The 27,758-nt window shown below is 40.2% G+C and overlaps 1 protein-coding gene across 8 annotated transcripts; it reads right to left on the bottom strand.

Annotated features, from left to right (window-relative positions):
* Positions 1–295: 295 nt before the first annotated feature.
* On the bottom strand, positions 296–23,347 carry kdm6bb (lysine (K)-specific demethylase 6B, b). 8 transcript variants are annotated; one of them, XM_056737410.1, is made up of 22 exons: positions 23,210–23,347; positions 20,757–20,842; positions 12,730–12,774; positions 12,492–12,615; positions 12,299–12,373; positions 12,039–12,207; positions 11,744–11,944; positions 11,376–11,486; positions 10,154–10,510; positions 7,424–9,837; positions 7,156–7,276; positions 6,963–7,068; positions 5,457–5,662; positions 4,657–4,760; positions 4,239–4,307; positions 3,969–4,117; positions 3,683–3,797; positions 3,386–3,573; positions 3,106–3,247; positions 2,753–2,879; positions 2,486–2,656; positions 296–1,904 (listed from the first exon to the last, which is right to left on the bottom strand). In XM_056737410.1, the coding sequence occupies exons 4-22, from the start codon at positions 12,608–12,610 to the stop codon at positions 1,881–1,883; spliced, it is 4,968 nt and encodes a 1,655-aa protein (XP_056593388.1). In that variant the 5' UTR covers positions 12,611–12,615; positions 12,730–12,774; positions 20,757–20,842; positions 23,210–23,347; the 3' UTR covers positions 296–1,880. The 8 variants fall into 8 exon arrangements, with proteins under 8 accessions (XP_056593388.1, XP_056593391.1, XP_056593393.1 ...); XM_056737413.1 differs by having other exon boundaries at positions 12,730–12,769; XM_056737415.1 differs by lacking the exon at positions 20,757–20,842 and having other exon boundaries at positions 12,730–12,769; positions 23,210–23,339.
* Between the last annotated feature and the right edge of the window lie 4,411 nt (positions 23,348–27,758).

Raw genomic sequence — 27,758 nt, 5'->3', positions numbered from 1 at the left:
TGCATGCATGTATGGGCTGGTGAGAAATGAGTGATATCCTGAGAGTCATAAAAGAGGGAAAACCTGTCTTCCTGTCCTTGGAGCCAGGATATCCGCTGTAAAGTCCGCAGAGAATGCTGAGGTGTCACAGAAACATTACTCATGCCCATGACCTCTGCTGACCTTCAGTTCCACCATACAGAAAGACAGGAGACGTAGCGGTCAGAAGGAAACCTCTGTGAATCTGTGACCTTCCTCTAATACACTTCCACAAACGGCCACAAATCCAGAAATAACTTGCATGTAAACAGAGACGTGAATTTATCAGAATGATTTATTTTTTATAGTTATCATTATATCAGTTATAACACACAAAAATCACAAAATGTTTTAGACAAGTCTGGCTCAGATCCTTAATCTTTTTAATTTTCTTTTTTTGTCATTTCTTATTTTTTTTGTACAGTAAAAAATTGGCAATGAACCTGAAAACAAACTTTGAGAGGAAAAAACTCTGAAAACTCTCATGTTGAATTCATTGACAATGATACAAAGTTGAAAGACTGCAATAATCATAACAGCTAGCATGACTGGAATCATACACATGTCACAATATATTGTATCCCATGTAAAGCAAACAAATTGTTTGTGTTAAATATACAGTACAAAGACATTCAGTTCATAAAAGTGTACTGATTCTGTTCTAAGCACCAACTTGTGAGATTAACTTATGTATTCAAGCCTACAGATCATTTATACAGACAGAGAGACTCAGGTGGGAGGGGGTAACCAGCACCATTTTAAATCAAACGTTTCCCCCATAAGCCTCACCACATCAGCACAATGAAAAGATTTACAAAATACATACGTGGAAAAATGAGGAGCATCACAAACAGTCAATAAATACAAAAGAAAAGAGAGCTAAATAAATAAGAAACAAAACAAAAACAACGAATGTTATTCTTTTCTGAATTTAAATCATAAGTCAATTGGACTGAAAAATGCATTAAAAAACAGGTTTGCAAGAATGATTTTTTTTGATTTTGTACAAAAAACACACACAAGGTTTTCAAGACAAACGCGATCATATAAGTTGTATTTAAACCCGTATTTTTTTAAACAACTTTTACATTTGTTGTATCGCGCATGATATTTTTAATGCTCTTAAGAAAATGTTATTATTTACTTAATCAAATACCACGATATCATTTGTCTAAATGCAAATCACAAGGCCAAAATGGTGTTAGTCTAGACTGTTAAAAAAGTTTTTTTAATTACTTTGAAAACCTTTGAGAACTTAAAAAATAGCACCCAGTCAAATATGTAAATACCATTTACAAAGGTCAGACCTACGTAGTAAATATGACACGACTGAAACAACAGAAATAACTTAATGCCACTGCAATGATCAGCTACAGGAGAAATTCATATCCCGCTGATATATGTTGTATCAAAGCACCGCTTACTCGAATAAACCAGAGACATGGAATAACTGGACCGGTGAAATCCTCTTCCGCTTGCATAAAAAAGGAAGTCACATCAGTACCTGAATTAATGCAAATGTTCGACAAGTTGACCTTTTTTCCTAAGGTATCACAGCAGTTGTCCATTGTGGATGAATGACCTGATAGCCAGTTTACACATTATTAACTCGAGTTCAATGATGTAGCACCACTCTAGTCAATCTGTATTCAGATGTCCCTCATTGGCTGGCTGAGGGGAAGACGAGAGCTGGAGAGACATCTGCTGTAGTATTGTAAACAACGTGAAGTAAACAGCGATTTGATTGGCTGTTTCATGAGTTTGCAGTAGTGGTTTTGGTAAAATAAAAAAGAACGAAAGGTTTGTGCCGCTGCTTTGGGGCAGAAGATTTGGTTATGGCTGTGTAGTTTTAGACATCAAGTTCACCTACAGCTCGGAACTGGAGCCTGGGAAAAGACAACACATGTGATATAAATGGTGTGTTTCATGTTAAATTGAATAAATTCCCTTTTTTAAACCTAAGTACTAGTAGAATTTTGAACTTTGAAAATTAAGCCTATTTTCACTACACGCGAAAGTGAAAAGAGTAACACAAATTGGTCTTAAGAAAATATTTTTTAGAGAATAAGACACAGATAACAGATCATTTAGAACTGAATCAAAACGTTACAAAAATCCTTTATTATATTCGTTAAATTAAAAAACATGAAACAGGAGGCGCTTCTGGACCTGGTCTATAGATTATTTTATTGTGGTAAACATTTTTATTTATTTATTTATTTAAATTAATATCAATTTAAGAAAGTACAACAAATATTATCATCCTCTTCAATACACTACAAATAAATGAAATAATTTATAAATTTTGTATAATTGAATACAATTATTACAATATAGAATTTAAGATTTTTTCAGCATTTCTGTAATAACAGTGAACCATTCACCCAATGACAAGAATGGTGTATCATCTCACTCTGGTGACTGTGCTAAAGCATCATGTGTTTGTGCATCAGTGTTTTTCTCTCACCAGGGTGAAGTTATCATACATGCTCATCAGCTCATCTATGCGGTACTGTTCCAGCACCACGACCCCTGTCAGACTGGGGTTCCGAATCCGAGCGCAGTCCTCACAGTGAACCACGTAAGTCTTCCTGCTACTGTTCTCACTGGTCACGAACAGCAGGTTAAACACCTCCAGCTGTTTAAACATGCACACACACAACCACATACATGTGAAGTAGCTGCAATGTGCCACGAGGGGACATTATTTGTGGATATAGATGATGTTTCTCACGTCGCATTCGTTGCAGTAGTACGCTGGCTCGTCCTTCACCCTGCTCTGATAGCAGATCTTCTTCCCTGCAGACACCAGCTGGTCCCTCAAAATCTGAATTTGTTTGATGGACTGAAGGAGACAATGTCTGAGGAAAAAGAGGGAGAAAACAGTAAAGCTCACTTATGTTCTGATGTTGATGAATAAAGATTATTCAAACATATTTGAGACCAAACCATCTTTTTTCATGGCCAGTAAGAAGTATTTATGCTAACTATTGACACGCCATTGACAGATGTGGGAAGAAGTTCATTTTAGATCTAGTGCAAAAATCAAACGGGTCTCAATGAAATAAACAGGTGCATGCGACTCACTTTATCATCTTGAATGTGTTCGAGTCTGTGACTTTAATTGTGCGGGCGACGTTCCAGGACACATGAATCATGGGGACGATCGATTTGACTTTCTTAACCTCATTCCACTCAAAGCGCTCAAGAGCCAGCTGGTATTGATAGGCTGGGAGGGCAGACATTGAAAACGAAGATTAGTAACTTCTGTTGGAAGTCATAATATGAGGCATGTGCCAAATACAATTACTGCAACTATTAAGCAGGGAAGGTCTTTGGCGCCCTCTACTGTTGCACTCTGACTCACCATTTAAAGGGCCCACGTTCCATGCGATGTTGTTGCACCAGCCCACAGCCTGAACCCAATGCACGGTGCCAGCGTTGATCCACACGAGGTCACCGGGTCGCTGAATGAACCGATACACGGGGATGTTCGACCGATAAAGATCCTCCAGAACTGGCCACCACGAGCCCGTCAGATAGTCCACGCCATGCCTAACACACAAAAGAAAATGTAAATGGTTTGTTATGAATAGCCTCAAGTGGAACAATATCTCCCTCACGGCTTGAACTGATAACCAATAACGTGTGATCTAAGACTCACTTTTCACAGAAGTCACTGATGGCTTTCCAGTAGTGTTCATGGACAGCAAACCACTCACAGTCTCCAGGGCCGATATTGATATTTACAGAGCAAAAGTTATTATTCTCCTGATGTCCTAGAAAGAGAACGACTTGCTTTAATATTTTGTGTGTACAAGACTGCAAGCTGGCTTTCTAAGGCACGTTAAACATGTGCGCATTAAACCCCCCAAAATGTTTTATGGGTAAGGAAAAAGATGGGAATAAACAGGTATAAATAAATATTGTATGTGTGTATGAGCACCAACCTGGGGTGCGGCTGCCAGGGACCTTCATATAAAGCTGAACTGTGTTCATGCCCAGTATAGTGTGACCAACATGACTCAGCATGTTTGCACTGGAGGACACACGCATGAACGATGGTAACTTCAACAACTCCTGCAATTGCGCCTTCCACCTGAACACAAATATCCACCATCCTCAAGTTATGGGTGCCAATGTAGTAAAGAAATAGACGGGATGTTCTTTCCACAAAAACAAACATTATTTTATGGAAAATATCTTAATGAATGTCTCACCTCTTGGGGTCAGACAAGTCAATGTTGGTTCCGAACTTGATGATTTTTCCAACCGATTTCTGCTCTGAGCTGTTAAAAAAAGATACATCTGCGATATTGAATTTTGTGTATTTTATCATTTAATTTTATCCTTAATTTAATTACATTTTTAAGTGCACTATTCAATGTTTATAAGTTTGCACGTTTCCTTGTGGTCAACACCATGACCTTTTATAAACTCCTGGCTCTTCAATTTTTGTTTATTAAACCTTTTTGGGAATTTGGATTATCGATTCATCCACCAAAAAAGTTAAGGATACACTCCTTAAAAATATTCAACAAGTTCTTTTTTCAAAAACATCGCACAAAATGTCTGCAAACTGGTAATAGCAATCTAGTATATATGTTAATTGAGTTAATTGTTGTATATAGACTTCACCTTCCTGTGGATGTCCCTATGTTGACCTGTGGATCGGATTTTTCTGTTGCATTTTTATCCTCCGATTTCTCTTCCATATCCTCATCTTCACTATCCTTTTCTTCCTGCAAAATGAAAACAATGATTAGAATCTTAAAGAAACGTAATGTTTATTTTGCAATGGATTTTGTCTCATTTTTCTTCTCGGATTGCTCGCCTTATCCTCAGCTGCAATGTCCTTTTCTTCCTACAAAATGTAAATAGTAAAGAGAAACCGAAGGGCTGCTAACATTATAATGATAACTATAACGATAACTGTAGCTATAACTATATTTGCGTCCACACCAGGGGACGATAGCGATAACGTTATGTTGCCATATCATTCTCTCCTTCTTTATTGTTATAGTTGTGATTTTTAAAACGTAATGTCTTAAGTTAAAAAGTTATTTTTAAGTTATATTATTTATTAATAGTTATCATCCGTAGTGTGAACAGCCCTTTACAGAAACATCATTTGTTTATTTTGAGGGTGTGAGCCGTGAGATTCTGTTGGGTGTTACGGTTTATACTTAGCCTCCGTGCCCAGGTGAGTACCTAGACCCTCAGCATCATCAAACTGCAATGCCCCTCCCCTGAAGGGAGAAGGGACGTTTCAAATAGCCATATCAATTCATTTATGAATATGACCTTTGGGTGAGGTGAAATATCATCACCACGCATCTTTTCTTGTCCTGTTCTTCATGCCAAAAAGATTTGGCTCGATTCGAGAGCAAGATGTCTTTTTCTGGTGCCAGTGAGGCACCAGTGGTTGCGATGTATACCTGTAAGCTCTCCTGGAAGCTAGATGCTTGGTACTGGGCATATTTAGCGATGGTGGTGTGAGATCTGCTGCTCTCACAGGGCCACGTCTGGGAGGATCCGGTGTGGTTCCAGTTCTCATCTGCCGGCTGCTGCACCTGAGTTCTGACTTCCACTGTGTGCTCTGCGTTAGCCTCTACCAGGGATTTAGTGGAAAACAGTCCCAGATCTGACCAGAGAGAAAGAGAGAAAAGGCGATGTAGGCATGGGATAGACCAGTGGTTCTCAAAAGGGGGGCCCCATATGACTTTCAAAGGGGGCCTCAAGATTACCAATATTTGAAAAATATGAGCATTGATGTACATTTCAAAACCTAAAAACTAACATTTTTTCTGATTATTTGGCCATTTATATAGTGAATTTTTTTTCCCACTTAATGTCAAGCTCCAATATGTTTTTTTGGTTAGAAATTTTGAGGTTTTGTAAGTGGGAGGGGGCCTTTGAATATTGTTGAAGAGAATGGGAGGCGTCAGAGTCAAAAAGCTTGAGAACCCATGGGATAGACAATATATCAGCCAAGTCAATTAACGTTAAACAGAGGTCTTGCATTTGATACTTCAGGAAGCTGATCGCTGTTATGCAGTAGTTTGTCTGGACTTGACTGATAAGATACTGTAATTAAAGGGGGCATGCTACGGTGTTTCATGCATTCTGACTTATTCACGATGTTAAACACATATGCTTCTCACAGTCAACTTGTCAAAAATAAGTGGGACGTATGACGTAGTATTTCTGTGCTTGATACACTCCCCCAGCACGCGAACTTGTTTCGGAAAGTTTTTTTAAGTCTGGATCCATGTTTCGTAACAGGGATCATATTCCTTTTATTGGGGAATTCTCCCAGAAAAGCATGGCAAGGCAAAAGAAATAGCCCGTCCAAAGGCCAACCAACGAGCAGGAACTCCATACCATCAAGATTGGTTGCTCTGTGGGTCAGCAGCTGCAGCTCATTACTCTTGTGATAGTGAAGTTAAGGTGTTTCTGTTTGTTCAAGTCATTTCAGTGAAGCATTTTATATAAGCGGTTGCTATAACGCTAGATTTGCACATTGTTTGAAATTGATAGATGATAGACATGAACCGCATGCAGTAAGTGAAACTAAGTCATATGTCTGTGTTTTGTTGGCAATCGGTGCATAATGTACGTGCATAATATAAACAACACAAACTTATAGTGAATCAATAGTTATGCAGGTATAATGCTATGATGTATTTTGTGCTCATGATTCAGTTCCTCCCCCGGCACACACCCCCAGGATGTCGTATTTTTCCGGAAATAATCGTACAGTCTCTATCTTTTATAAATGTGATCAAACCAAATAATCTTCGAAGCAACAAACTATGTAATACTACTCCTAGGTACTAGGTAAACTGCGTGTATAATGGCAGCTTTAAGCAACTTGATTAAACGCCCTCCTTTACAGTCATCAGCCTGTAAGAATGTTTGAGTAAGCAATTGTGGTAACTCACTAAGACGAAGAGATCCAGCCAGTCCTCTGATGACGGTTACAGCATTCTTAGAGTCTGTGCAAAATTGCAGAAGCACAGGAGAGAATGCATCTCTCTTACTCTCCAGCTGAAAACGCAAATACACAAAGTCAGAACACCCACACAAAATGCGGACATAACAAAAGAATCACGTGACAGTCAATGGGGCACTTACATAAATGCTTGGTGTGGGAGGGTTGAGTCTCTCAATGGGGGTCTTGCTGGAGAGATCTGGCTTCACTGACAAAGCAGGCAGCAGATACGACTCCCGAAACTTGGTCTTAATGTTTGCCGCTCTGAAACAAAAATGGAATGTAATCCAAATGAGACAGTAAACAATGCATTAGAAGAATATTCTGAGTGGTTGCTAGGTTATTTGTGTTTCCTTGCTATTTTATTATTGTCTTAAGTCAAAATACCATGTTCAATCAAAATTTGCTCACTTGCAGGCCTGTATGATCTCAGTTGCGTTGTTTCTAATGGTGATGGCGCTCAGAGGGATGGTCTTTTGTTCTATCTCAGACGTGATGAAAGTCTTTCGATCTCCACACTTTAACTTGATCACTTTGATCTTCAGATCTTTCAAAGGAATCTTAGATAAAGCATTTGGCTCAAGAAGATTGACCTGAACCAGCAGAGGAGATCTGCCAGATGCAGTTATAGGACAGGAGGTTTGTTTGCTGGTTATGGGAGATGCCACGTGGCTTGCTGTACCTCCATTTACTGTGTCAACATTCATGCTATTGTTAATAACAATTGTCTGTTTTTCTTTTTCTTTTTCTTCTGGTTCTGGCTTTATATTGTCCTTTTGTTTGCTTTCTGGGATGACCTGTTTGATTTTGATCTTCATTGATTGCTTATCCGAACCTGCAGAGCACCACAAGGTAGGTGTCAATGACGTCTCCATCTCCTTTTGCAGTTTAATCTCTTGTCCCTTGTCCTGATTTTCTCGATTAGCTTTCCTTTTTTGCTTTCTCACACGGTCTCGCTTTCTGATCCTATTTTGGTTTGTTTCCTTCTTCTTGGACGAGGACCTGCTATCTTTCACAGCTTTCCGCTCTGCTACCGACACAGGGCTGGAGGTAAGATTGAGCAGAAGCTCGCAGCTGTGAGCAAGTTTAGCCTGCAGGGTGGCGTGAGAGAGAGGTTTCTTCTCCACTAGTGATGTGCAGGTTGACTGTTTAGCTGATTCATTTGCGTAGACCTCCATATATTCATACACCTTTTGCATCTCTCTCTCCTCCTCTTTTTCTTTTTCTTCATGATCTGTTACCTCTTTTTCATGCTCTTCTCCCTTAGTTTTCATTTCTTTGTCATCCTCTGCAGGTTGAATGAGAGATGGTGTGACCTGATTTTTGATATCCTTGGCTGGAGATGTGGAAGGTGGACTTTGCTGGTCTGGAGGGTGTATCTCTGGACCCAAGGACAGAGATGATGAGTACTTAACACCTATTAAAGCACCAGGTGGTGGCCGACCAAATGGCCCGCCCCTGTAGGTGTACCTATGGCCACCCAAGGCTGAGTTTGGTGATTTGTCCATTTGGTGGAGGTGTGGCTTGTTGGGCTGAGGGCTAGATGCATCAGGACTGCCATCTTTCTGATCACTTTCTTGCTTTTCATCATCTTCTTCCTCAACCTCCATTGCTTTTGAGGGCTCAGGAAGACCATACAGCTTGGCCAGATCACTGTGGCAGTAGTCAATCCCCGTGCTGGTGTCCACTGTGTCTCTGAGTGGCGATGAGTGTGTTGGACTAGGCTGTAGTACTGGTCTCCTCAGCACTCCAATGATTCCTTCCTGGTTGTCATCTTCAACATCTTCATCCAGGTCTGACACCGGTGAGCCCTGCCAGCTTAGAACAGGTGGGCTTGTTGGTGGGTCCAACCTTAGGAGCTCCTCACTATAGCTGTAGTGAGCCGGGAGGAGATCTGGAGCATGGTGGACACCCTTTTTGCTGTTGGCGGGATGTCCTCCACAATCCTTGTGCTCATCTGGACGAGTTTGTGTGGAGCTTTTTTTTTCTAAATTTCTATGCACACTGTCTACACGGTTAGGCTCAGAACAATTAGACTGGTCGTCATCTTCCAAAGTTTTATTATGGGTTTCTTGGATTGAGTGGCTAGGAGAACAATGATTGTTATTGGCAGGAGGAGATGAAGAGGTTGGGATGAACCATGAGGTATGTCGAGAGAACTTTTTCCCTTCCTCTCTGCGTTTGAGATGAAGAGACAATGGTTCGGACATTAAAGTTTCAGAATCACTAGGGTTTGATATTCCTAAATCAGGAGATACTGATTTCTTAGTGGGCATCTCACTCTTTCTGTCTGCATGTTTCTCTTTTGCACTTCTTTTCATCTGAACCATCTTCCTCCCATTTTGATGTGTATTTTTCTTTTCATGTCCCTTTCTTCCTTCCCTCACCTTTTTCTTTTTCGCTAGTCTTTTCTCCATCCGTTCCCTTGCGTCTATCAGCTCTTCCTCCTCTTTTCTCTCCTTCCTCCTCATACGCTCCTTATGCCTCCTCTTGGCCTTAATGTGTTTCAGGAGTTCAGTTTCCAGCTTGCTGAGGGAGCTCTTATGGATGGACTGGTGTTTAGAGTGTCTGCTCTTTTTCTTTTCTGACCTCTGAACCCTTTGGCTCTTGACCGAGGTGGTAGCCTCAGAATCTGAATCTTTCTTTAATCCACCCTCTGGACTCCTCCATTCCCTCCCAGTTGAAACGCTCGTTCTATCATCTGCACTGCTGTGCGACTGAACAGGACTCCGTTGACGGCTGCTTGGTTTGGTTGCACTGAGTCGCTTTCTGTCCCAACCCACCGACTCCTGGGATTCCAGCTTAGAGGGGGAACGCCCAATCTCCTGTAAATAAACCAAAAATAAGGCTTGCAAGATATTTTGAAGAACGTAGGTAACCAAACAACATTGACCCCTATTGACTTCCACTGTATGCACACAAAACCAAGGAGACATTTTTCAAAATATCTTTTGTGTTCCACAGAAGAAAGTCATACACGTTTGGAATGACATGAGGGTTAATAAATGATTACAGATTTTTTTTAATCTCTTTTAGCTGAAACCTTAACAAGGCAAATAAGATTCATGCTGGCGATCTAAATGCAGGTGATGTACAAAACAACAAGAGAAGATGAGGGTAAACATGTCCTTAGAGACTCACACTAGTGCCGTGTTTTCCAGAGCGGCTATGTGTTTTCCAGTCAGGCTGTGCTGTGTTCAATCTGGGCTGAGGTACTAAGGTGGTAGGACTGCCTGAGGGGCCGGTGTGCCTTTGTGGTGGAGGAAGCTGGTGCTGCTGACTGTAAGGCATACTGGTGAGGTTTGCTGGTGATGGGAAATCCCAGCCCCCTTTGACCCCACGGGGTTGGGGATCTGGATGGTCTCGGACTGGATGATGGGGTGGCCCCTGTTTGGTGGGTTTCTTATCATGGAGGCCCTGGCCGTACCCACTGTTGGACAGTGATGGGAGGGAATAGGGTCTGTAGTTGTAATCTCTCATGACAGAATGATGGGACTCCTGTTGAATACATTTGATTTTAAATCATGACAAACCATCTTTAACTATAGCCAAAACGTTTCTGTACTTTACGTAAATAGAAAATAATTGAAATTAGTTGAGAAATGAAAAAGAAGTTGTGTTTTTATCCAGAAAACTGCAGCTCCACCATTCATTTGAATGTCTTAGTAGTTGGCTTTTGCCCTCACCAATATGGTGGAGGCGTTGATGTACCCAGCCGACAATGAGGCGTCTAGGTAAAATATATATATATATATATATATATATTTGTCTATGGGTTTTAATGATTCAAATGCAGTTTGAACCAATAGGTGGAAATAATGAATCATTAATTAAAAAAGACATGGAGACACTTACTGGTCAGTTTAAGTGTGGTATTTCAATTCTATTTTAAAATCATGTTTCAATATTTAATGTCTCTGTCTCTACTCTACTGAATAATTTTTATTTCCAGTAAATAATATTAAATTTTCTTACCAAGGTAATATAAAATGTAATTTAGTGCAAACAACAATAAAAGACTTTAAGCAACACTATTGCATTAGAAAACAAAGGGAATGAAATCTTCAGTGTTTCTAATTTTACATACATTTTTTATATTTTTTTTATTTACTTATCACTTTGTTTACTTATCTGGAGCATATAAGAAGGCTCAGCTCTGTAGACAGCGAATGCCACTACTTAACAGTATGCACAAGGCAGCATCTATTTATCAACAAATTCCTTTTAAATTCTGTGTGCAAATTCTATTTATATTTTAAATTAGAGCACATACAATAAAAAGAAGTGCATTTAGATGCATCTACAGCTTTTCCTCCAGGTGTGTAGAGAAAATAAATAGCACAAAAACAGCACTCTGATCTACCTTCTCAGATGGAGTCCAGGGCATTGAGCTTTTGTATGCTGGACTCCACTGCCGAGGTGGATGTGATGGAGTTGGGCGGTTGATGAAATATTTCTCTCTCTGGTGGAAATTCTGCAGCATAAAGAATTCATGATGTTATCACTCCAACCAACAGATGGTGCTGTATACCACTAGAAGGAATGCGTTAATGAGCCCTATGATCTTGAACTTTATAGCTTTAGAGGTACTAATTCACATATTTATTGACGAATAAACATACATGCATTTAAAATTACAACAAGTATCCTGTTTTCCCCATTTTGGTTGTAAGGGTTTAGCAATATAAGAAAGGCAATACTTCTGATATTTCAGAGAATACGAATCCTGACCTGGTGCGAGTTGATGCTTCTATTCCTCTTGTTGGGACAGTCATCTCGTGACGGCGATGAGTCGCGGAGGGAGACATTGTGGGAAGGTGCTGGCCGTTTGAGAGAAGGTCCTTGGAAAGTCCTGGACTTAACCGATTGTGTATATTTCTCTACTTGGGGTTGCGAGGGGCGCCCGGTGGGACGCTGCTGCTGACCCCCAAACTGAGAGAGCGATAGGAAATGACATCAAGCCATTTAGAGTCTAGTTAATTCATGTTTTCCTCATTTCAGCGGGTTAAATTTGGATGTTTCTTACCCTGTATGGCTGGCAACCGTGATTGTTGCTGCTAGAGAGGTGTGGTGGACACCCAGGGTTGTGATGTTTGTTCTGCATTGGTCCACAGCCCCGCGGGACCCTCTGCTCCTTTTCAATCCCTCTGTCTCTGGGGTGAGTGTGGGGCCTGTCCCTATTGAAACCTGGAGGTCTTTTAACAAACAAAGGTGAATGTGACTAACAGTTAATAATGATAGAAAATAGCGATTTATTTTAAATGATTTTGTTAACATGGAAGAGACCTGTTGTTATATGTTTTGTTTGGGTAGTTTCTTCCTGCGCTGTAGTTTTGTGATTGGGATTGATAGGTCCCTCCACTGCATATGAAAACAGAAGAAATTATTATTTAACAGCTATAATACTCATTAGCCAAATACTTGGAACCAGTATTGAATTAACTGTTGTTGTTGTTTTTTAAATAAGTGCACTTCAGACCTGGACTGGGGGGCCCAGTGTTGGTTGTTGCCTGGGGCCCATGATGCTCGGTTGGGCCCAGAAGTGGGGAAGGAGTCCCACGAGTTACGTCCAGAATACTGCTCTGCTATGTGATACATTCAGCCTGAGATGAGAGAAACACATAAAGCACACACACATACAAAAGCAATTATTGTAACTGTGAAGACCCCTGCTGTACTTTGTTCTGGTTAGAAGAAATAATCGTGTGAACACTCACCACACTGAAGAAACCCTTCACTGGAGATCACCAAACTTTCCTTTTCTTTCATGAGTCAGAAAAACATAAATGAAGACATTTGGCTTTTAAAACAGTGATCTCTTCATTCAGTCCTGAAGACTGTAGAAAATTTGACTGGTCTGTGCAAAATGTGCCGTCACAATACTAGGATGTGGGTGGCTGCCACAGTATTGCTATATGGTTGCTAAAATGTTCTGAATGTTTGTTATTTTTTTATTCTAGGGTGTCCTATGATATTCTGATCCTTATATATGGCTAGATTCCCACCTATTAATTTGTCAGTATGTATGTTTTAGTTCCACTCAAGTCAACATGCCACAACATTCATATTCAAAGCACAAACAAAATGGGAAATATGATTCATTAAATTTGGCACAATAAAAGCCAAGTGAAACTAAAACAACCCTTTAACATGTTCATTTATAACAAATTATGACTCAAAAACCTCATAGTACAGTACAGAACCTCGAGAGAGCCTATTTTGGTGGTTCTGTGTCTGAGCCATAAAGTAGTGACCATCATATGCAGGAAGTCAGACACACAAGACAGCAAGTGGGAGAGTGAATAAAGGAAATCTTTAAGATGTTCTTTGGTAAATGACGGTCAGTATCAGTTTCCTAAGAGACAAGACTTCTTGGCTCTTTGGTAGCCACAAACTATAGCTGCATTACGTTACACAACCATCTTTATCTGCCACTAAAGAGGTTATTTCTGGTCCTGGGTGCTGATTGGTCAATAACCAAATGTTAACACTTCTTCACAGCTTAAAAAACTTCCTCCGCCAGCTGCTATTTGTATCTTTGTAGTTGGTTATTTTTGCCGCACAGCAACATTCTGTTACAGTCTAAATTTAAGGAACAGATAGCACAGATACGTCTGTAAGATGTTTGCTAAAGATCTGGAGGTCTGGAATACATCTTCTGTGTAGGAAACATCTGCTAAACGTCTTAGTAAGAGGAGTCTTACATACATTCTAAATCATAAACATCTTCTGGATGTCTTTTAGATGTCTATATGACATCTGACAGCAGACCTCTCAGAGACGCATTGCAGATGAGCAAACAATAAAACAAAACATCTTGCAGATGTAATTGCAGTCATCAAATAGATGTCTGCCAGATGTAAGTGTGCTATAAGGGTATACACCATTTTACCTTGACAGCTAAAACACAGTCTTTAAAATGTCTTATTTGAGTGTGTATACATGTTTAGCTTTCTTTATATGAGACTATAACGCAAAATATTGTGCATTTTGTATTGGAATAGGTGTAACCTACCATGTACACAGCATTTCACAGGCATTTCTTTGTGTTATCTTTGCCTCACAAGCTCTACACCACCCAAGCCAGCTGTCCTTTATCGTACACTAGTAAAGGGCGCGTGTGAGGTTAAAGGAGGGCATGTGCACTGTTTCAGGGCAGTGAATAATATAGCGCTGCCAACATACTTTAAAACTCCAGTTGGACTTCCTGGTTTAGATCAGGACACATTAAGAGCAACTGTTTCTGTTTGAGCTCGGAACATGTCTGCAGCTCATAAAAACATTCAAGTCTGTGGATTTATATACACTTAAAGGTCCAATGTATGACATTCAGTGGCGCCCAGCGGTGAGGTTGCGAATTGCAACAAATGGCTCACTCCGTCCCTACCTTTCAAATCACTACGGTGGCTGACACAGAACTAAAATGTCATCATGCTTTCACTTCTTTGCTGCAGGAGATAACATATTTACGAAACGCGCTCTGTAGAGCAGTTTGTCCGTTTAGGGCTACTGTAGAAACAACACAGCGCATTCCATGTAAGGAGACCAGCGGTGTTTGTTGACAGAAATAGCTCATTCTAAGGTAATAAAAGCATGACGCTTCATTTTGTATGGTCTTTTACACCTCTGAACACATATTTATGTATATTATATTGCATTTCGGTCAGTACATCCTCCAATAAATTACACACAGCACCTTTAAGTGCCTGAACATTTTCACATTTGTTTATAATCAATTGTATGCATTTCTATCTTACTTACACATGCATGCCCTAGCAAAGAATCACAAGCCGTTTTTTTGAGGAACAAATGGAGCAACTGGAGATTTTTGGTTATATCTCCTGTTTCTCGGATTCAGCTCCAGAAGAAATTGCTGCATTATTCTCATACGTCTAGAATTTCAAAAGATCTCAACACAAACTGTCACAAAATGGTGCTCAGTGTTTCCAAAACATCAAGTTTGTAATCAGAGATCCTTAAACATTTAACAAGAACTACAACTGTGAACCGAAAGAGCACATTTTGACCAATAAAACACGTTATACGCACATCATCAAATTTCAAGCGGTTAAACAACGCATCAAAGAGGTTGAGTTATATCAGATTACACAAACCTATCACACCAGTTCAGCTCAAAGCGGACCTCTACACCAGTGAAAATGCAAAACAAAACTACGCAAGGCTGGTGCATGTGCGTGGGTTTTGAATGCCAACGTTTTACACAACGTCTGTAGCCATGGAAACCCAGTGCACCGTTCTGTTGGAAAGGAAGTGGTTCTTACTTCCTGTGGAAACGTGACTCTGTAGTGCACTTGTGGTCGTGACCTTGCTCTGCTAAAATATATCTTGCTTCTGAGCATCTGATACGTGGGAGGTTTCCCCTTCATTCTCTGTATCGGGTTATGATAGTAGTTGTTATCGGGATTATTGTTACAATGTTGTGAATTTACTCGCACACATTTCAGCTTCTTTGAAATGCATATAAACGCAGGATTTAGAATCGCCAGAAGAGGTTCTCTTCACAATAAGACATGTTCCTTTGTTTCTTACACGGAGCATTAGAAACAGCCTATGCAGTGCTATTCGTCTTCATTTTCAGTTCCCCCTAAGCCTGCTTTTCTTAAAGGGGCAGTTCACCCAGATATTTTGATAAATGTTTTGTTGCCCATACAATGGAAGTCAATGGGGTTAAAAGATCTTCTTTTGTGTTCTGCAGAACTAAGGAAAGTAAAGTGAGTCCACAATGCCTTTTAACTTCTCAAAGAATTTTCAACCAGGAACGCAGCCAAAACAAAAGCAAGCGTGCAGTGACTGTCTGTCTGAAACGCATATCTTACGCTGGCAGCGGGTGACCACAGCCGGAATCAAACAGCCGGGAAGAGAGTGCGAGGAGATAGGGACGCCATTGCAGTCGGGAGCAATAAGATTGTGTTACTGTCCGATATGTGAGAGAAAGTCAGACTCGATGTTCAGCGAAAAGCCTTGTGCACACTGCAGACGTAAACAAAAGCGACCAGGTCGAGCGTAACACACGAGGGGTTTCCTGTTTCAGGAAGCTAATTAAGTTTGTTGTGTTTCTTTTTTGAAAACAAACTTACAGAGCATTAAGTGTCTCGAAAAAGCATTTAAGTACAGACCATTTCAAAAATTTGTATTCGTTTTCATGTTAAGATCATGCCTGCGTTAATATGTCGTCGTTGCGTAGCGGAACTCTTCGAATTTGAGGTTTGTTTCGGTTTCAGAAGCAGAACGACATCTAGTTTCGAAATTGTAATCATCAATACCTTTTTATTTGCATATTTCACCTCAAGAGGGACTTTGTTGTGGAGAAAACATTAGAATTGAGCTGCTGTGGGACCATTAGTTTAACCACATAAAGTCTCGACTTTACTGTCGAACATCCAGATCTTTTTTTTCTTTGCGAGTGATTCTCACGCCTTTTGATGATAAAGTCTCTAAGAACCCACGTACTATAGCAGCTGCTGGAGTCCCGCAGGGTGTATTTGTGGGAGTCGATATCCAATCTGAGCTAGATAGTGACTTGTACACACATTTCATATTACTCTAAATAAACAGATAGAGACAGATCTTGCACATGAGGCTTGTGTCAGTTCAAGTGTGTGCGGTGTGTGTGTTGCAACAGGCGGAACATATTAGGATGGAGTGAGGCGCGGGGGGTTAGGTCATTAAACACGGACTGGCCAGGGACTCTTATAGGAAAAAGTAAAAAAGTCAACATGGGGGAAAAGAATACAGTATACCTCTTAAAGTCATAGAGGTGTATATATATTTCAATTTTGAACACCTTATTTACGCCTTAATTCAGTTCAAACACTTCAAGAGCAATGATGCCACCAATGATGTTAGACGACCTTGACCCGAAAGCGTGTTCCTACCTGCCTGCCTGGTTTGGCACTTGAACATAACACCACGTTCACTACATTTGCAGTAGGTTAAGGAGGACAATAAAATGTGTTATTCTCTGAAAATGAAGCTTCAATTTGAACATTTTGCCAAACTAGGCGGGTGAAAACACACTTGGAGGTCAAGGTCGTCTAACATCCTTGGTGTCATCAAAAATAAATAAATCTGTCATTATTTACTCACCCTTTTGTCATTTCAAATCTCTTTGACTTTCTTTCTTCTGCAGAACACAAAAGAAGATATTTTAAAGAAAGTTGGAAACCGAAATGGCGGCAGCACGCATTCACTTCTACTGTATGGTAACAAAACCAATGCAAGTGAATGGATGCCGGTTAACAACATTCTTTAAATGATCTTCTCTTGTGTTCTGCGGGAGAAGAAAGCCATACTGGTTAAAATGATAAAAGTGAACATTCACTTTAAAGGTACAGATCATAAAGCAAAATAAGACTTACATTGTTCCAAAGCTGTATTATTTTTGTTCTTCAGCGAAGCCAAGCAGAAAGCATGAACTATCCCTAATTTTTATATAATAAAACCTCACAGTGACCAGGAGCTTTCAAGGACAAAGTATTTCATAACTCCTCGTTCACTACATTTGCAGTCATACTGTACGTTACTAGGTTGAGATTTTTTAATTTTTGGGTGAATACCACTTTAAAAGAGGGAATGTAACACATTTAAAGTTAAAGTTTGGGTAAGTTAAAAGAGTAGCATGTCATGTTAAGCCTGTTATTCACACTCAGTTCCTTCATAATATGCTAAAAAACAAGGCCAATAGGGAGGCCCACAGTGGAGGGCAATGTAACCGCTAACCTGCGTGTACATGCATTCTTTAGTAAATAACAAACCATGGAAATCTCTCTCATACATAGACAGGTATTGGTGATAGGGAGGTGGTCTGACAGTGTTCACTGGAAACACTCACAGCTAGGCAGCGGGCAGTGCCGTTTATTAGATCTGTGTTCAGCCATAATGGCAAAGATCATGATCACAAGCTATAATAACCACACTTCCTGTAGAAAAGTATTCACTAGAGCCCTGCATGCTATTATATTACCCCCACACACACGCACACACACACACAATTGCATTAAGTACGAAGGATCTCCTCTGTAACCTACTTTTCAATTTAATTCGAGTTGTAGAGACTTGCATGAGATGCAGAGACTTATTGCAAAACATTCACTATCAGTACAGCATTAAGAATATGAGCAAAGAAAGTTAAAAGGAAACCACATGGAGCAAGGACGGTGAAACTGAGCAGGAGGGAGAATTTAGAAAAACAGTTCAATCAGAAGTCCAAATCATTTACAAAACATATACAGAAAGCAAGTTCTCATAAAAACAGATCAACTTTTGCAAAAGCGTTGCTGTCCTTCCGAAATCTTGTATGCCCAAATTTCAGGAAATTGTTTTCAGTTTACTATTGTCAAGCACTTTTTAATACTTTTTATTGGTTGGATGTTTGCAAAACACAGTAGCAAAAATAAAGGGCGACTAATAATAACGATTTATGCTAAAAATATATGGGGATCACAAGGTTTTTCAGATGGACAGCAATGACATATTAAATATTGTTAAACCATGCAACTACTCTGTCTGAGAAACGTACCTACAATCTCTCTTCATACTATTCTTTCCAGTTATCTAGACGACACGCCAGAGTCCTGCACGGATCCAGTTTGATAAACCAGCACCCGCAGTAATTAAAAGAACACCCGACAGCAGCATTCATTTAATTCGGTACCCGACCCTATACCCGTTTACCAGCATTACATCTTATTAAAAATGTAATATTAAAAATAAAATATTGTTATCCAAGCTAATAGTAAACTATTCTATATTTGATCAATAATTTATGAAATGTGTTTCGATTTAGGCAAAATTTGTTAAAAATAGCTTATACTGTTCATGTGATATCAACAATAGTTTCCCTTAGCATTTTTATAAAATGGTACCACAGCCGCTAAAGGCTTAGCTGCATCAAGGCTAAATGAAGCTTAATGCAGAAAAGGGAACCGGAGCATGATGAGCTAAAACGTTTATTGAAATTGCGAGCATTGAGTCTCGCTATTGCCGTCCATCAGTTGCACGCGATTGGCTGCAATGCTCAACGCTGCAAAGAGCGCTGCAATTAGAAACCAGCTTTTCAGACACAGCTTATAAGCAGAGGACCGTGTTAAAGCAGATTCGCATCAGCCGAGGTGAGCCGACATAGTTGGGTACTGGATCCGCGTTCCGCCCTCGCCTATTAATTCCCGAACCGCAAAAGACACATAAATAACGTAATTATTCCACCCGTTACATCGTAAAGACCTCCGCGAAGCGGTCATGTTCCCAAATTGTAAATGTTTGTCATGAGCACATCAAAGAGAGCGTTTGTCGAGATTTTGAGTAAATACTAAATTGCAGACGTTCCTATGGCTCCAGGGCTTAAAGGGATACTGCACCCAAAAATGAGAAATTCTGTCATCGTTTATTCACCCTCCGGTGTTTCAAACCTGTACACGTTTAGTTGATCTGATGAACACGGAAAAGATATTTGGAAGAATGTTAGCAATTTTCAATACTGGAACAACCTCCCCTACCATAGTAGGAATAAAAATATTACATTTATTTGTTCTCTTGGACACAAAATGAGATATTTTGAAGAATTTAGGAATACAAACTGTTCTGGGGCACCTTTGACTACCATTCATTTTTCCTACTATGGCAGTCAATGATGTTCTGGAGCTGAAAATGACAAACATTCTTCCAAATATCTTTCTTTTAGTCAGAACGAAGTCATGTGTGCAGGTAAGAAATGACCCGAGGGAGAGTAAATGATGACTATCCCTTTAAAATAAAGTGCCCACGTCATTTGAACCACCTTTAAGACAATACCATGGTTCACTGCATTCTTTTTTGCAGCTTGAAAGTCTCTGCACACTGCAACTGCAAGCAACTAACAACATCTCCACATTTATACGACGGTAATAGACACCGAGTCTTCTGGTTTAGGTTTACTGCAAACCATTCACCATCAGTCACGTTCGTGCACAAAGAATATGAGCGCAGGGAGCGAGAAGAATATCAAAGAGAAACAACACAGAGCACAAAGACAGTTAAAGTGAGCCGGAGGGGCCGGTATTTAAGTGTCTCACGGTGTTTTGCCCGCAAGACTTGGAAGAGTTCTTACCTTGCAGGTCAGAGGGAAACGTAAGGGCACGGCTTTGTGTTTGCCCACCGCTCAATCTACTAAGTGCGTACTGTACCTTTAAATTTTTTAACCTTAACCTTTTAAAGCACCGGGTGATAGCTCAGAGAAAACACGCACACACATAAAAAAAGACAGAGAGAGAAAGAGCAAGAGGACTTACTCACAAAATGCCACTGACAGTTCGGAAGTGAGCTTCTATTGTCAAAAAGGCGAGTGTGTCTGGTCCATTTTACATTCTCCTTGCCTTGTCTCTCTTTTTTACATTTGCACCCTCCTCTCGCCTTTCCTCTTCAGTAGACAGACAAAGAAAGAGACGGAATGGTCTGGTACGAGAAGGCAGAAAGAGAGACGGAGACGGCGAACGAGAGCAAGAGTGGTGTTGAGAGAAGCTAGCCCAACCCCCTTCTACCAGCCAGCCAGTTTTTTTATTTTTTGCTTTTCCCTATTCTGCCCCTCCCCCACCCACCATCACCTCTCTCTCCTTCATCCTCATTTCCCTTTTCTCTCTCTCTCTCTCTCTCTCTCTCACTCTCTCTCTCTCTCTCTCTCTCTCTCTCTCTTCACACCTAAAGGGTACAGTATGTGTTTCCTAGGATACCAGTCATAAACTCCGCTCACCGCACGCTGGCTCGATCCTACAGGAAACGTCCTCCAAACAAGTCTTTGACCTGACTTGCACGACCACATAGAGTGAAATAGTTTTCCTGAGGGAGATAAAGTGCACTTGAGTCATTTTATTTGCATGCCTGCTTACAAGATCTATCCGTAGGTCTGCACTGTATGGCGTGACCGATTTATTTAGTTGTTAGTTATGTGATTGTGGATGTGCCGTGCGGGTGTATGTGTTGTTTAGAGTACTTTCCTGCTTCTACATGTACCGCATACAAACATAACACTTAGAGTAAATAACAAGACGGTCTCCTCCCAGTGGAAATCACAGCTGTCTGAGTGCTAACAAAGGATTCCTACTATGTGTTATTAACACTGAAGAGCACATGCCTTGAACGAAATACTATGCAATAATTGTGCCCCGTATGCCTAGTTACAAAATCAAATGAATATAAACTGCATCAGTGATTCCTTTTGGGTCGATTTCTCAAAATTGTTAGTGTTACTTAGTGTTAGTGTTCAATGATACCTTTGCTAAATGTTTCAACTATGGACGAATTTGAATTAAAGAGAAAATGAAAATTCGGGCATCATTTACCCTCTTGTCATTTCCATACACTGAAAAATGTCAGTACCTATTCGCCTCTATTGTATGGACACAAAACCAATGGTTGTTGTGTGGTAACCAAGTACCAAAATATTCGTAAAAATATTTAATTGTTGTGTTCTGCAGAAGAAAGAGAGTCATAAAGGTTTGAAATGACAAGATGGTGAATAAATGATGACAGAATTTTCATTTTTGGGCGAACTGTCCCTTTAAAATCTGACTGCTAAAACGTACACAGTTTTAAGGTGAACCCATTATACACCAGTAAGCTCCTCAACCAACTTAATACACAGTTAGCTGAAAAGCTCTGAAATGATGGTGGTCCAGTAATGACAGATTTCCCCGAACCGCAGATTCCCATATGAGGTTGTGAAGTGCTTGGGTTGGCAAAACTTTGAAATGTTTCCTAAACCAAGTTTCCTTCACTCCCTCACCATGATAACCACCACCAAAGTGTCTCACACAGCTGGACCACCTGAAACAAACATAATGTTTCAATTTTACAGAGGAGCTGTGAAGAGAAAGGTGCACATAGTATAAAGGAGAGGTTTAAAACAAGAATGTAGAGAGGGTTTGTTGAATGTGCATGGTTGTAATTAAAGGGATAGTTCGCTCAAATAAAAATTCTGTCATCATTTATTTACTCTAAAACCTCGGAGTCTTTTTTTCCTGTGGAACACAAAAGAAGATATTTTGAAAACTGTCTCAGTGGTTTTGTGTCTATACCATTGAAGTCATTGGGGGCCGATGTTGTTTGGTGACCAGCATTTTTCAAACTATCTTTATTCGTGTTCTGCAGAGAAAACTCAAATAGGTTTGCAATGACATGAGGGCGAGTAAAAGATCACCCAAAATCATTTTGGGTGAACCGTCCCTTTAAAAGATTATGTACACAGATAACAAGTATAGATTTAGCACTAGTATGTGTAATAAATGAAGGACAACAGGTGAAAGTTTTTATTGAGGGGAGAGGAAGGTTTATTCAGTCTTACTCAAGTAAACCGTCACGTTACAGTAGACGCTTGTGAGAAAACAGTGGTCCTGACATAAACTGAATCTCATGTCTTCATAAACGTTCAATTCTGCAAGTATACAAAACAACAAGAATGACTTCCTGTCTCGTGTCATCCCTGTGCTCAGGTTCACCTCAGTCGACACACACGGATCTCCTTGAACTGACATCACGGTTTCATTCATTACATCTCTACCTAATGACTGGAGTTAAGAGTCTATTTTTGGAAGGATGTTTAAGCAGCTCATGGTGTCTGCCTGTGGTAAAGCTCTAGTGAATTTAGGTCAGTATGTGGATATGGCACGTGAGCCATTAAACCCCCTGCAGGACTGATCAAACAATAGCCTTCTTATGCACATTTTTTATGGAGTATGGAGCGAATAGTTTTTTTACATAAACATGGGGCTGTTCAGAGCAGCTTTTTCTGTGCAAGATGTAAGATTGTGGCTAACAAAAGGGTTTTCTAAAAACCGGGTGTGATTTGTAGGGAACCCCTTCTGTGACAGTCCGAGCCAAACCTAGCAGGACGTGGGGTTTGGAATCGCATGCTGGCATTTATTTCATTGCACGAACAATAAAGGCAGTGTAAGCAATACGCTTAGTTACAGTTGCCGGCCATGATGTGAGGTGATGCATCTGTAATGCAACACCACGCGCATTGCGCGCACACACACACACATGCACGCAGACACACTGTTGTCACAATAATAAATGACTGCTTTTGTGCCGATCCATGTGCACGTTACACACACATACACGCATACAGAACACATGCAAATACCACACAAAACACATGTTCATACCCTATAAAAAGTAGTCATGCCTTTCAAATTCTTTTCTTACCTCCTCTTTTTTTCTTCCACCTCCTTATCGTTTTCTTTTTTCCCTTTCTCCCTAAAAATTATTCAAAACTGTCCTCTCCCTTCCCAAATCAATGCTGTCGCCTCTGTTCCCAACTTCTCTCCTCCCTCTTTCCTCTCCTTTCTCTGATGCTCAGATGTTCACAGCAGACTCATCCACGTGCCTAACCCGGGGCCCGAGCCACTGCTTATACGCCGTGCACGGCTGTCAATCATCCGCCCTCAGCCAATCGGAAAAGAGCAGCGTGTGTCAGTCAAAAGACACCAGCAAATATGAGCCCGGGAGGCGGGACGCGTGTCAAATGAAGTGGGAGAGGGAGGGAGGGAGAGAGAGAGAGAGAGAGAGAGAGAGAAAGAGAGAGAGAGAGAGAGAGAGAGAGACAGAGAGAGAGAGAGAGAGAGAGAGCGTCTGCTGTGTATCTGTGTGTTTTGGAACAAGGCCAACACACTATGTGCTATTTTTAAACCTCACTGTAGGGTGGCACAAGACTATTTTATGGAAGAAGCGGGTGTATTTCCAAGCTTCAAAAAGATCAAAATGCTCAATAAAACCAGCTTAATTTAAGAAACAGGAAACTGTGGTTATTAAAACTGCTGGTGTTTTCATTTCACAGACTTGTTAAGTAGCAGTATATGTCGTCGCTACAAGATTTTATCATGCATCACTGATACCTCACTAACAATCCAAGCTCAACCATAAACTAAAACAATTTATAAAAACGTTCCTTTATAACAATAAAACACATAAAAGAGATTACATTATATTGCATCAGACTGCCCAACCTGGAAATATTTTTCACTCCTGGAAAATATGAATGATGGTTTGCCATGCATAGCTTGCCGACACGCTAGAGTGTTCTGGGTGGTTGCCAGGGCATTGGTATCTGGTTGCTATGGTGTTCTAAGTAGTTGCATACTGGTCCGTGCCAAATTAGCCCACTCACAACTCTATATTCTGGTCGTTCATCAATGGGATTTTTCATCTATTTTCTCATCCACCGAAATCATAATTCTGATCACTTGGAAAAATAAATCGTATGCTTTTATTTAACAGGCCACGCCATCATTCGAATTCATAGCACAAATTGTGCGGGAGGAGTACAACGATGCAAAATTTAAAGCAAAAATATTAATGGCAAAGCGTAGCAACCTTTGTAATATAATAAAAACAGAAGATGGAGAAGGGAAGTGAGGAAAGGAGGGGATGGGAGAGGAGGAGAAAAGGAGCGATGCCTGCATAGGAGAGGAGTAAAAGAGAGGACGAAAGGAGGGATGATACATGAATTATAGACGTACGGGAGGGGACGCAAAATCTTGTGCAATGTGGGCACTATCTGGTCACAGCTGACTAGACCCACCGCTTGAGACTGAGGCAGTAAGGCAGTGGGTGAGAAGGGGGGGTCTTGCCTACGTGACTTTCTGTGCATCCCACGTGTCCTGTCTGCCTTTCTGCATCCCTCTTTAAGAAGAGGAGAGAGAATGGAGGGGAAAGCACGCATAGCAAGAGGGAATACTATTTTGACAGAAAGACAGAAAAAGTGCATCACAGAAACATAAGAAATTAGAAAGATTCCTGTCTGACTGCCCATAGCAACAGCACCGGTGCTGCTCGGTCTCCATTGGACAAGGGAGCCGGCTGCATGATACACTAATGTCGGCGTACCAGCCAATCAGAGGCACCGTCTGGCTGAGCTGGATTCCATGCTCACCATGGTAACAGAACTACTCACTTGAGTCAGTAAAACATGAAGTTTGACATTCATGAACAACATGAGTAGTAAATATGATACACCGTGTGTCAAAAATTGTGATTTATTACCCAAATTTATGGCCCCCTGCTGTGTTTTTATGATTATGACCTCGTTTGACCCCCTAATTTATGGCCCCCTGCTGTGTTTTATGATTATGACCCCCTTTGATCGTGCAACGTGTGTACATTTATGACCTTTGTTGATGATCATAAAAGATGTTTGTAATGTCCAGACCTCGCTGTCACACACCCCCCCTTCACAGCGGAAGAGATAAGGAATTGGTTTGGTCAATGACCTCCTGTGAATGAGAACAATTAAAAGTTAAAGAATACAAGAAGCACTGATGTTTAATAAAATAGATATATAGTGATCAAATAAATAAGACAAAATAGTCAGGTTGAGATTTTTAAGCTTAAAAATAACTTTTTTGAAAACATTATGAACTTTTTTTTCAGAATGAATGGGCTTTGACCATAATCTCTATGGATGAAATGACACAAAATGAGTTAAAGAATTAAGAAGAACTGATGATAGATAAATAGCGTTTAACTGAAATAAGATTAAATATTTTGAAAATCAGGTTTTAAATTTAAAAATAACTTGATTGTGTTAAAGTGTGATGCATGCAGTCAGTTGATAAAATTGAAGTTCCAGCTATGCTCGAGGATTCTCTGTCCCCCTTCCTACCCACACACACACACACACACACACACACACACACACACACACACACACACAGACCTCCCACCCCCAGAACAAGACGATGCTTTCAGACATGTCTGCCAACACCTGTGTGAAGTCTATCTGATGTGGGTGATTAGTATATGAGAGGAGAGATAAATGAAATGTTAATGCGTGTGATGTTTCTTCTAAGATCAAGTAAAAAAGTTTATAAAAGTCTTGCTCTGGTTCCTGGGTCTGGCACCCCACACCACCTGGCAAAATGTTGGTCCCATCCTACAGGACTTACAGCGGGTGTCTGTCTCGTAACCCAACATGACACTAGGGGTCTGTCTTTCTTATCAAGATGTCCCAAACAAAGTTCATATAGGTTCATTTTTATGACTTGGTAAAGAAAGGTTTAGTTGAGTATGAGAAATAACTTGCCTGTGTTGAAAGCTGTTGCACGCAGTCAGGTGCATCCATCTTGCATTTATGACACCCTTTTTGTTGTTCAGGATTTTTGTGTGTGTAATTTCCAGACCTTGTTGTTTCCCACCCCCCTTCTTTGTAGAAGAGATGAGTATGTGGTTTCAGAATGCTTGGTCTTTGGCCGTAATGTCTGTGAATGAAGCATTACAAGATGAGTTAAAGAAACAAGAAGCACTGATGTAAAATAAAATTGATATAAAATGAAATACGATAAAATAATATTTTAAAGTCGGGTTTTCAGTTTAAAAGAACTTGCCTGTGTTGAAGTGTGATGCATACAGTTAAATGGTCAAATGAAATGAAGTTCTATCTATATTGGAGAATCCTCTCCCCCCCCCCTCCTTCCTCCCCCCACAAACCCCTCCACCCCAAACCAAGAGCTAGCTGTGACCCTGGCGGTCTTTTTACCTGGTAACATGATGTGCTGTGGGTGATTTGTAAATTCGAAAGAGATAAATTTAATGTGAAAGTGGGTGACGTTTTTTCTAAGAGCGAGTTGGTTTTGACTTTTATGTGACAAATGATGAAAAGTGTTTGAGGTTTTGTCTTCTTATCAACGGGTTCCAAACAAAGGTAATGTTTGTGTGTTTTAACAACCTGGTAATTAATGTTTTGGTTTGTGTTTTTTTATGACCTGTTGTTGTGTCCCCACTGTCGCTGCTAAGTTTCTACCCCCATTCCAGTTGGTAAAAGGTGGTTCCAGCCTGTCAGCCGGGATGTCTGTCTCCAAAGACAGAGTGAAACCTGTCTGTTGGGGTTGTGTTTATAATATAGGGAGATAGATGAAATGTTTATGTTTGTGACGTTTTCATTTAAGAATCTGTTGGTTCCATGTTTAAGTCTTTTACCTGCCAAATGATGAAAGTGTTTGAGACTTTGGAGGTCTGCCTTCTTATCAATGTGCCATGAACGATCTTTTAATTAAAGGAAATGACCCGACATGTTCTTCCTGGTCATAGAGTGTGGGTCCGAATGTGAGTTTTTGTTAGACTAAACAAGGTGCTCTGACAAAGGTTTAGTGTGCAAGGGTTACGTCAAAGAATCAATTAGAAAGATATGTGTTTTTCATCATGCCTGATTTTCTTCTGTCTGTGGAAGATGTCGGAGGGTGTCTGCTAGGCATGTAGAGCAAGTATATTACTGGTATGCATTCTTAACAACGCTCGTCAATTAGCTTTTGATTAATGCACGTGCCCGATATGTTTCTCTCTGCCTGTGCAAAGAAGGCAATCCACATGCCTTAACACCTCTAAACTTTCAGTTAAACACAACTATAGACTTTAGGAGTTAAGTCAAGGACTTAACAATGTTGTGAGGTTCTGTCCTGGCTGACTTTCTTCTGCCTGAAGAGGCCACGGGCCTCATTAAAAACCAATCATGTTAAAATCTGGTTTAGGGTTAAACTTTTAAACCTGAACTTATAGGAAAAACATATATCTACATCTCCATTTTGTTTAGTTCTACATTGTTTTATTTAATGAATGTTCAGTTTAAGATGATATTAAAAGATCTAAAATAAGGATAGTCCCCTAGTTTAGTTCTAACCATAGGTTAAAATATAAATGTTTAGCATTCTTTTCAAAATTCAAGAATGATATCTATTTTTATTTTTTAAAGAATAAGGTTTAG

This window comes from Triplophysa dalaica, chromosome 22 (genome assembly GCF_015846415.1).
Source record: "Triplophysa dalaica isolate WHDGS20190420 chromosome 22, ASM1584641v1, whole genome shotgun sequence".
NCBI lineage: Eukaryota > Metazoa > Chordata > Actinopteri > Cypriniformes > Nemacheilidae > Triplophysa > Triplophysa dalaica.
The sequence above is the reverse complement of the archived record's forward strand: the minus strand, read 5'-3'. Positions and strand labels throughout refer to the sequence as shown.